At 26.4% G+C, this 11493-nt stretch overlaps 2 protein-coding genes across 6 annotated transcripts; one reads left to right on the forward strand and one right to left on the reverse strand.

Annotated features, from left to right (window-relative positions):
• The first annotated feature begins 3512 nt into the window (after positions 1–3512).
• LOC132924782 (NADH dehydrogenase [ubiquinone] 1 alpha subcomplex subunit 5) lies at positions 3513–4361 on the forward strand. The gene is made up of 3 exons (XM_060989230.1): positions 3513–3670; positions 3862–4023; positions 4083–4361. The coding sequence occupies exons 1-3, from the start codon at positions 3647–3649 to the stop codon at positions 4254–4256; spliced, it is 360 nt and encodes a 119-aa protein (XP_060845213.1). The 5' UTR covers positions 3513–3646; the 3' UTR covers positions 4257–4361.
• Positions 4362–4437: 76 nt separating this feature from the next.
• Positions 4438–9641, reverse strand: LOC132924750 (mitogen-activated protein kinase p38b-like). 5 transcript variants are annotated; one of them, XM_060989217.1, is made up of 13 exons: positions 9581–9628; positions 9407–9517; positions 9168–9280; positions 8526–8662; positions 8319–8448; positions 7155–7213; positions 6954–7095; positions 6721–6883; positions 6044–6115; positions 5872–5951; positions 5561–5639; positions 5329–5502; positions 4438–4814 (listed from the first exon to the last, which is right to left on the reverse strand). In XM_060989217.1, exons 3-13 carry the CDS (start codon positions 9168–9170, stop codon positions 4756–4758), a joined length of 1098 nt encoding a protein of 365 aa, XP_060845200.1. In that variant the 5' UTR covers positions 9171–9280; positions 9407–9517; positions 9581–9628; the 3' UTR covers positions 4438–4755. The 5 variants fall into 5 exon arrangements, with proteins under 5 accessions (XP_060845200.1, XP_060845189.1, XP_060845183.1 ...); XM_060989206.1 differs by lacking the exon at positions 5872–5951 and adding an exon at positions 5732–5811 and having other exon boundaries at positions 9407–9641; XM_060989200.1 differs by having other exon boundaries at positions 9407–9641.
• Positions 9642–11493: the final 1852 nt, after the last annotated feature.

The following is an 11493-nucleotide window of genomic DNA, read 5'->3' on the forward strand; positions in this document are numbered from 1 at the left end:
TATATTAAACGAATTTTTTTCCGACATTGTAAGGACATTTTATTTTCACTTATTCTCTATTTCACTATTTATTATACGAACGACTACAATTAATATTGATTACCAACGAGCCAAATCACAATCACTACTGAATATACTACACAATTTTTGTATTTTATAATAGAAGCAGTGGTCTAATTACCGCGAACACCTTCTAATAATTTTTTTTCACAATTTATATAATTATATTTTATATGCATATATTGTAAGACATCACACAGTAGGTAAACGAGGATGCGGATGATGAAGGTTTTTTAGCGTTCTTATTTACAAAAACTTTCGATTTTTTTATTGTTGCTGTTGTCATAAGTATTAACCATAATAAAAACACATATAGATGCGCAGATTATACTTATTTCGTATTGCCGGTATAGGTATAATAGAAATATAGAACCTATATTATACTTATATATTTTAGGTAGATAACATATGTCAATAATTTTACCAACTTAATATTTAGTCTAAGTTTATATTTGTTTTTATAAGAATTTAATTCTTCTTAAAGTTTTTAAGTCTTTAAGACAAGCTGAACTAGCTGGGCGCGGTATTACCTATACTGTATCAGCGTACTGCATATTTATCGTAAAAAAGGCCTATACTCATGCCAATGATATACAATATTTCCTTATGGTAAATTAGTAAATATTTAGAATAAAAAAAAATCATCAAACGTAAGTGACAGTCGGCAATTACTTAATATTTTTTTTAATTTATTTATATAATATGTCTGGGGTTCTGTTAATGAATGGTATCCTCTTCATGTGATTCACGTTTTTTTCTTGTTACCCATATTACTTATTGTTTTATTTTATTAAAAAAATGGAATATATTTAAATAAATAAAAAAAAATTATTATTAAAATATACATTTTTTATAGTAAAAAAATACTTGCATAAACAGACTGAAATAATATTGTATATATATGCCATACGGGGACATGGAAAAAAAGTAACCCAAACACTTTAATGAGTCATCAATGAGCTATGGGACAGCAGTTTCAAACGCGGTGCGAAATGCATCTCCCTTGGGGATGCGTGGAGTAAATATAATATAGTATATTCACATGTCTAATTTAAAAATACAATGACTAAAGACTTATTTTGTGATCCCTAATGAGTTTTTGAAACATAATAGTATTAAATGGGAAATCTGTATGGGTGTGTGTATCTGTAAATGATTAATGAAGCTCGAGTTATGTATAAATGTTAAAATGTATAATAGCTATATTAAATGATCAATATGTGAACTCAAGGTTTTAATTCAGTAAAAAACCCCATAAATTAATTGGACCCAATGCCTTATTCGTTGATAGACGATAGTCTTTAGTATAGAATATAACTTTTCTTTTATTTGCGATAGTGATAACTGATAGGTATTTATTTTTATGGTTCTATAATCTGTTTGCGTTTCATAAGAAAATAAGTACCTAAGCTAATTGAGTGTCGAATTAGTTAAAAAATTTTGGATTGTAGACGATCGAGAACAGTTGTGAGGAAAGATAATAAATAGTACTCATATGGATTTATTATGGCTTTAAACCCTTTTAAAATGTGTTTGCAAGTATAATTGTATTTGTATAATTGTATAGTATATATACGAATTATCTTTATTATGTGTATAATATATTAATATGCGCGTGAAGTTGGTAGGAACTTTGGATATTAAACGTAGTTTAAGCATACAATAAGTTCTCCTTCTAATAATTACAGTGAGGTAATTAATGTATTATTGTAGGCTGAAATAGGCTACTGCATGGCTATATTCTATATATTATATAAATATGGTATTATATTTATTTCATATTATCTTACACATTATTTACTTTTTATTTCTGATTTTCATTGTCATTTTTATATTATATACCTATTTATTGAATGTATAAAGATGTTAAATGTGTTTGTATAAATTTGGCAATCATTTAAATGCAGATTCCTTAATTGGACTTAATGCAATTATTTTGCATTAATTAGTGTACCTATTTGTAACAGTATTACACTAAATAATTCATCCTAAAATGTGTATCTATATATATAACTATTAACATTTAACAATTAACTATACCAATATATATATATATATATAAAAGTTAAAATTAAAGTAACGTTATAACGTTATGTACTCTAACTCGTCTAACCTTGTAGGCTGTAGTTGTATCATAAATGAAATATAAGTACTTAATATACAAAATTGAAAATATTAAGTAGATATTTAGTACATACTATTTAAGTACACGATGTTCTATTTGTACACGTACAATATTTGAAAAAAATTATAAAGTATTTTATAAAATTTAAACTTCAAACCCTTATAAAAAAGTATGTGGCTCTAAGTATATTATTTTTAAATTCCAGCAATACAAACATACATTTTTACTTAAATTTTAAATGAAAAATCCAGTAAAAAAAAATACCAAAAATATTTGAATAGGTATGTTTTATTAGTTTATTACTGAAAACGAATTGAATTTACAATAGTAGTAAAGTCTTAATCGTCCAATTGGTAGTGATCTTTGGTCCAAATGGTTCATAATATTAAATAATAAGTACAACTGTACAAGTCGGACGAAAGACTTTTTAAACGATATAAAACTTTTAAAAATAACTTATAAATATAATTACATATATTTACAACACGGACTAGTAGTCCGTGATTTACAAATAGTTAAAATAGGATTAAATCTATAAGCTAATTGTTGATATTAAAATCAGAGAAAATTACGTATTAATGCCGATAAATTTATTATAATTGGCAGGTTGTGATAAATATATTAATTATTAATTATGGTCAAAGCCTATGCTTTGTAGTTAAATCCTTAAGTCCCAAACGGCCGAACGATATTATGACGAATACAATTTATTTAACATTTTGCTGGTTGCAAGATGGATCTATTTAGGATAGATTTATCAATCAATTTAATTATACTCGTTACGATAAGCGGCGAGATATGATTTATGTAATAATTTAATAATTATATTATTTATGAACAATTTAGTAAGATTACTTTAACCATTTATATTAAACATAATTAAATAATTTTTAATAACAAGCAAAATATCAATGATTTTATATGAATCTTGAATCTTGAACAATATGAATTATGAAATTATGCAAAAATGTGCAGATAAAATAACTAATAAGTAAAGAGTGAAGAACGTTATAAATAATATTAATCAAGCCAATTTATTAATTAATATGCCAATTAATTATTAATAGCTAATTAATTAATATGTCATCTTACGTTAGGTATATACTATATAGTATATCTTAAATCGTATCTACACTTTACATAAGTCATAAGTTATAAACTTATAACTTAACCACACCATAGAGTAATAATTATTAATTACTTTTAAAAACCACACTTTAAACGTGGTAGTTTTTACTGGTTACTATCAGGATTAATAATAATGATAATAGCATATTATTGAAATTTGAAATAACAGCTGATTCTCTAGGTCTTCTAGTTTTTTTTTATCAGTTTTTAGAAATTGATAAGTGATAATACTAATCACTAATTTACTTGTTTTTTTTTTACTCTTATAAAGTGTTAACTGTTAAGGTAAATTGTAAGACTAACTCGTTGAAAATTTTTTCATTGTCCTTCAAAATGTCTTATAAATACTTAAAAAAGGTAAGCGTTTAAATTGTTTTTAAAAACAATTGCGTTTTAATAATTGTTAGCATTCAAACCTGTTTTAAATTGATTTATAAAAATATGTTATAATACAATTATTAATAATGCTATTATGGCCATATCAGCAATGTGCCCATGTAGATTAGTCGTATTTCATGTTATTAATGAATGTCAATATTTTTTTTTAGACAACCGGTCTCACGAGACTTAATGTAGCAAAAAGTCCACACTATACTCTGGGAGTGTTATACGGTAAGATTCTGCGAACTTTGCGTAAGATGCCAGAGGATGCGGCGTATCGAAAATATACTGAGCAAATAATCAGCAATAGAGCCAAAATCGTTCAAGAAGTATTACGATTATTGCATGGTTGTAAATACAGTTTATAACTTACTCATTTTTCATTTAGACTGTAGCAGTAGAAGATTTTGAAAAGAAAATTGACTGTGGACAAGCTGAAGAACTTATTTTACAGGCTGAAAATGAATTGGTTTTGTCTAGACAGATGTTGGCATTTAAACCATGGGAATCGTTAATTGTCAAACCAAATGCTGACCAATGGACCTGGCCTCCATCAAAGTGATTTGTTTAAATATTGTAAAATAGTTTGATTTCAATTTGTTAGATACTTTAAATATGTATTCTGCGAAATTTTGAATTTTTATTAATAAAGTGAAACATAAAGTAATGCTTTTTATTTAAATAATTAGTAAATAACCTATGTGTATTGTGTAAAGTGTACTTAAATATATTTAACAATATAATGTGAAATAAAAAACATGTATTATTTAAAAAATGAAAACAAAAATATAATTATTGCATAGAATAAAACAATGCGTGTTAAAAATATGTTAGAAAATATTTTATATATAAAATATAATTAATGGTAAATAATTACATACTAAACTATCTTAATTAAATTCATATACATATGAATTTATTTAACAATAACAATAATCAAAATATTAATCTACAAATATAATTATTATAAACATTAATAAAACTTTAATAAAGCTGAGCATTCTTTTCACAATAGTTTGCAAAAATAATTATACAAGACATCAAAATTGTGCTGAAGTGACTTATGTTGATTCTAATTGTGTGGACGGAACATAACTTACAACTTCTTCCCAAACAAGTTCTATAACATAAATATTAAAACATTTATTTATTTTATTGATCTGAAATATAATTTTTGTGAAGATCTTTCAATAGGCAAATTTAAATGAGTGTACATGTTCAGGTATACACAAAAATGTCATTCATAAATTAACATTTAATAATTAAAGTTAAAAAAATAATATGTATAAACTAAAAGCTAATAAAGGAATGATAGGAATTTCAGGTTATGCAATAAAAAAAAATTAATTAAAATGTGTAGAGAGATGTATAAGGTATATAATAACTTTTGATGACCATTAAATTATCTAATTCATACACCTTATTCTTAGAATATAGGTTAGTACATATTATATTATTTTAATTACAAAATCAATAGGTATGTATATACATTTATAAAATAAAATAATTAATCATTTTTATTGAAAATCTGTATTTTTTAGTTGTATCAATGTCAGTACGATAAAATTAATAATTTTGTATTTAAATAAACTCAAATAATGAATAATATAAAATATTTAGAATTAATACTTCACCTTTCCATTTTTCTACATTTAATTCCATATCTTCAAAGCTTTGATCATATGGAGGTGAATTTGGTTCATCAGTTGGATCAGCATATTGTGCCAGGTATGGGTGTGCAAGTGCTTTTTCAGCAGTCATTCTTTTATCAGCGTCCAATTCCAACATTTCTTCTAACAATTTAATTGCTGTCCGCAAAGTAATTTATTAAGAATTTGTACAATAGTTTTTAAATAAAAATTTTACCTAATGGATTAGCTCCTTTGAATACTTCAGCAAAATCTTTTTTCAGCATTACTGGTAAAGACTGTATATATTTTTTTGCCTAAAATACCATATAAAAACTTACAATACAACATATTGATTTAAACAAACATTACCACAACCAAATAAATGACAAATATAAGACACACAAACCTCAGAGCTTTTAATTTTATTTAAATATTCAAGGGACGGTGTTCCACACAAAACTAATACACGTGTTAAATGATCCACATCTAATTTTAAATGCTGTTAAGGATTATAAGCTTATTTATATGATATTGTGTGACACTTACCGATTCACTGGATATCTTTTGCATCAGTTCATTTGATGGGGTGCCTAATATTTCCAAAATCAAATTTAATTGTTGTATGTCTTTAATATCTTATAAGAAAAATATATTCTATGTTAGATTTTCTTTAATAGTAAATTAGTAAAGAAGATTTAAACTTATTTAAAAAGGATACGATCTGTACCAGGAAATAATGTCCTTCCTGTTAAAAGTTCAGCCATAATACAGCCTACTGACCAAATATCAACTAAAATTAAAAATAAACAATTTTGTGAAATTAATAATTTATACAAGGAGCATAAATATTTATTTTTAAAAATGAATTATGTTTGCACTTTTGTATGGCTTATTAGTATCAAGAAAAACTTATTAAATTGATTAACACGATAATGTGTTTATATATCTTTATCATATAATATCATTGTTATTATTATAATTAAAAGGACGTCATGTGTTGTCTCCGTCTAGGCGTCTAACAAACGTAAAACATAGCAAATTTGCGTTCAGTAAAATTAATTTTATGCTGTTAGCTTTAATATTAGTCAATTTACCTATTATCAAACTTAAAGGTAATAATATTATCTAGGGCATCCCATAGGCTTTTATTGATATTTTAATTTTCAAGTGAGTTATAGTCATGTAAAATATTAAAACTTTAAAATGCTTCTAACTCGCTTAAAAATTAGACAACACATTTGGGTATGACGTCCTCTTTTTCCCCAAAATTATATGCATTTGCATACAAGACATACATAGCTTAATAAGTTGATAATACATATTATAATTATGTGCTTTAATATATAATATATATATATATATATTATATATAGTATATATGTATATAAATTTAACCTGTCTGATTGTAATGCATCCAATTTAACATTATCTCAGGTGCTCTGTACCATCTGGTAGCCACATATCCAGTCATTTCACTTTCAGTTGGTCTTGCTAATCCAAAATCTAATATTTTTAGTTCGCAATCTTCATTTACACCAATATTTGATGGTTTTAAATCCTAAATAAATTTTATACTATCAGTAATGATATAACCAATTTTATAAAATACATGAATCGATTTTACATACTCTATGGATTATTCCAGCAGAATGGATGTACTTCAAACCTCGTAAAATTTGGTAAACAAGAAATTGAACATGATCATCAGACAATTTTTGCGTACGTATGATATTGTTCAAGTCAGCTCCCATTAAATGAGTGACCATATACCTATAAGAAAAAAATGAAATATTAAGAATACATACATTTTAAATTACACATAAACTTACAATTGATTAAAATTATTTATAGTATTTGCAGGTGTGAAAACATCTAATAATCCAATTACCTAAACATTAAGAATATACAATTAATTTTAATATTTTGGTTAAATATTTTTTTAATGACATAATATTCCCTTACTAATAAACAGAGTTCAGGACTTAAAGCACCTAAAATAATCAAAGTAAGTGTTTAAAAAAGTACATAAAAACTTCATCATAAGCACTCTAAAAAAGAATTTTTAAATATGAAGATAAGAAAAACAAGCAAATTCAAAATCTTTCTTTTTATCCTTATAAATTACTTCAGATATGTAACTTTTAAAAACTGCATTTCCAGATAATTCAACTTTTCTGATTATGAATATGAACACAAATAACGGAACAAACAATGAGACATGAATTGACTAATCTATGTTATTGTATTCATTACATTGACATTAAAGCTCAAAATCATTAATATACTATAAATCCCTTATAGTTTTTGTTAGAAATGATGAATACTTTTATTGTTCCATAAGCAGACAAAACAGAGCAAAATTAACTAAAGTAACTAGATACAATTTACTACCAGAAACCACTCATAACATTGAGTTTTACTATAAGTGATTACAGGCATAAAAAAAACTAAAAAAAAAACATTGTTGTACAATCAAAGCTTTTTTTTTTTTAAATACCAAAATAAGCAAAAAAAGATTTTATATTTGAAATTATAATAAGATGACATAACTTTTACGGCATTCTACTAAAAGCAAAAAAAAAAAAAGCAAATGCTTTAAATCCCAAATCCTGCTGGAAAAAAAAGCTTGTTTTTATAATTAATATTAAATACTTGGTGTTCCAGTTAAATATTGGGTGTCTCAAGATAATAGTTACAAAAAAACATTAAATATTTAAACTATGTAATAAAGTTATCCAATTGTATAGTATTTTAAAGTTATAATACTCAATCAATATACTTGACAACAAATGCATAGTGTATAAAATAATAATAACGAAATCATAAGCAGATATCGGGGTAAACTGGTTACTAAAATAATCAAAGCATGGTTCTTTATAATAATACATTTCAAGTCCCATGCCCTGAAATCAAAAAAATTGCCTATGACTTAAGTATATTTACGTTAAATATAATCTTAACAATTTATTAATTAATATTAAAAAAGGACATACATTTTCATGGTTCATATGTTTTAACATGCGAAGCTCTCGATAGGTACGTTTAGCATGAACCGCTGACTGGAATGGTCTGGCAAGCTTTTTGATGGCAACTTTCAACCCAGTCTGATTGTCAACAGCTGAGCTAAAAAATACAAGTAAAAAAAAAAGATCATGTGGTTTGTTGAAAATTAGAAAAAAAAAATTGGTGATATTCAATACCAAACTTGTCCGTAGGCACCAAGACCAACAGGAGTGAGCATTTGGTATCTATCGGGTACTTCCCATTCGGTCTTGTTAATTTCGATTTTGTAATATTTCATCGTGAAACGCTGGTTTGTAGTCTGAGATGGACCTGACTATAAATTATAATATTATAACATAATATAATAAGTGTACCGAAATAATATTTTAGCGTACTACTGAATTTCGAAGCTTATCAAATAACGTGACTCTCAAGATACGAATGAATATTATTGAATCATCTTTGTTTATTTTGAGTTGTAAAATGGAGAGCTTCGGGAGTGCGGACTGCTTCTGCAATTCTGTGCCGCCTAAACACCTACCTATTTAGTTAATAGCTAGTGGGTCTAATAATTTTTTATTCGAAAAAAGAAAAGTTCAAGATTATGTTTCTGAATTGTCGACTGTGATTGGTGCACAACGCAGTTTGAATGTGGGCTTTCGCTTCGCTACTAATATCAAGATATATATTTACAACCTAAGACCGTGATTTACAATATAACATTATGATAAATTGATAACCTGCAGCTGATAACGCGCGTTATGTCCACAAAATAATATCAGAAAACGATAATATTATTAATTAATAATAATTACTACCTAATTAGTAATTGCAATTACCATAACACTTGAGAGTCTTGACTTCTTCAGGCTTCGCTCTTGTTTTGACGAATTGACGTGGGACCCGTGGACGGCATGGACAGTGAAGTGAGTTGTGGTATATTATCTGACATCTACAGCAAATTGAAAAATTTCTAAAACGCCATTTACAATTTATTTCATAAAACAGGGTCGTTAAGACAAATGATACATCATAAACACGTGTGATTAAATAAGTACTATAATTAATTTGTAATTACCAATAATCGTTAATCAATAGCTATAATATTGAGTAGGTGGGTATCGTAGGTACAACAACTCTCGGCGACTATAGGATATTGCGGAAATATAGTACTATCTTTGTAAAATACCTGTTATTACAGTGTTTGAGTGTTACTAGTGTTGGTGTGCAACTTATTTTAATTTGTCCTTACTCGGGTTATAACAGTACGTATGTCGAAATACGTCAGTATCTATATTAGACGAGTATACATAACCACGATTGAACTATTGAAGATATTATATTATCTCTGTTTTTTAATCGTGTACACAACCAACGTTATCAGCTATCACCAATTTCGAAGGTCAATTATCATTATTATTACTCGCAGACTTCAATACTGCTATGGAAAAGTCTGTGGTTTTACTGTTATTACAAAGTTTATTACTAAAATTAGTCTATATTTATTATTCGAAAACCGTCAACTGATATATCGTTATCGTCTAAAATCTGTGAAAAACTATATTATATATAATAATAACGTCGTATCGTCGTTACACACGCTCTAAATTACCTATGCAGTACGTAAAAATACAGAACAAATGAAATTTCGATGACTACACCGTTGAACATACACACTTTGTCGAGTACACCCACTTTGCATACATGTTTAAACCTTATTTAGTTAAATACTACTTAAAAAGAATAAAAAATACTAAACAGTCAATTTTTTGTGTTAGGTAGACGTTACAATTGAATTGGTTTATTCTATTGAACATCGATTTTATGTTGGATAATATTGCCGATATTGGCACTATCAGTGAGTGGTAACTGTTGCCGTTACCCCTCGACTAGTTTCGGTCGTGTAGTAAATCTTATCCATTGTTTAAGGCAAACATTTTGTTTCCTTTGCATGTTTAAATTATTAAATCATTGATTGGGTTTTGGATAAAACTTTTATATTTTAGTAGTACCTGCTAATACAGCACTACAACACTACAATTTTTTACACTACTACTATTACTGCCAATTTAAAATTTCAATAGATTGTAAAATGTATAATTGTGTTGATTTTTCAAGTTTTTCATAGTTCTGTAACAATTTAAAAATTATTGGTATTTTATAATATATTATATATTATGTTTCCATCTTAAATAAAATAATTTTTTACTAATCTATACCTTGATACCTAGTGAATATGAATTAGGTACATTAATAATAATGACTTCACCGGAAAAATTAACAGATCTTTTAGTGTTACTGGATTTTGATAACCAAATTTTTATTTGAAAGATGACTTCTATAGCTTACATTAAACAACAAATTTTTAATTTATTAAATAATGGTATAAATTAATATTTCGTAAAAAAGCTCAAAATTGTCTTTTTTAAAGACGTATAAATGCATATATTATGCAATTTTCTAAATGTGCTCGTGTAAATATGCACTTTTAGTGTTTGGCAAAATGCTCAGAAACTCAAACACTTAGTCAGTGACCATTAGTATGTGTGTGCGCCGTGCGCGATTCAGACGATTTAGTGATTGTACAAAAAAGAAATATAGCGCCATAGTGAAGTACTCTATAGCAGGGGTGTTCAACTTTAATAGACTTGCGATCGACCTCCGAGATTTTCTAAGTTGTCGCGATCGACCAAAAAAAAAAAAAAGGTTGTCAATGTGTGTTACAGTTCTTTTATTCGATATCTGTGTATAATCTCGTTTTATTTATTGCTTTTTTCTAAATATGATTTTTATATTCCTGGGATATACAAAAATATACAATTTTACAAAAAAAAATAATATTTTAATTGTTTTCTGAAAAAAATTCAAAATTTTATGAAAATGGGAAAAGGTGTCGCGATCGACTCAAATTCATCTCGTGATCGACCAGTCGATCGCGATCGACTGGTTGGCCACCCCTGCTCTATAGTAGTCAGCGCGTCTAAGAAAAAAAACATCAAATGCATTTTACTTCAAAATTCCAAATATTAGTTTAAGTATAAGTACTAAAGTATATTTTTACTTATATTATAAGTAAAAAAGAAAATAAGTAAATAATAATAAAAATAAATCATAGATATCGAATAGTAAAAGCTATTGCTATTAAAAAAATTGATAAATTAATCT

This window comes from Rhopalosiphum padi, chromosome 1, assembly GCF_020882245.1.
Source record: "Rhopalosiphum padi isolate XX-2018 chromosome 1, ASM2088224v1, whole genome shotgun sequence".
NCBI classification, from domain to species: Eukaryota; Metazoa; Arthropoda; class Insecta; order Hemiptera; family Aphididae; genus Rhopalosiphum; species Rhopalosiphum padi.

Excerpts from the sequence above, each read along its gene's own strand:
- LOC132924750 (XM_060989206.1), bottom strand. Across the intron at positions 6,884-6,953 it reads CTGCTGGAATAATCCATAGA|GATTTAAAACCATCAAATAT; the intron begins GTATGTAAAATC and ends AAATTTATTTAG. Across the intron at positions 4,815-5,328 it reads AAATGTAGAAAAATGGAAAG|AACTTGTTTGGGAAGAAGTT; the intron begins GTGAAGTATTAA and ends TTTATGTTATAG.
- LOC132924782 (XM_060989230.1), top strand. The coding sequence starts at position 3,647 with ATGTCTTATAAATACTTAAAAAAG. Across the intron at positions 3,671-3,861 it reads CTTATAAATACTTAAAAAAG|ACAACCGGTCTCACGAGACT; the intron begins GTAAGCGTTTAA and ends ATTTTTTTTTAG. Across the intron at positions 4,024-4,082 it reads GAGCCAAAATCGTTCAAGAA|ACTGTAGCAGTAGAAGATTT; the intron begins GTATTACGATTA and ends TTTTTCATTTAG.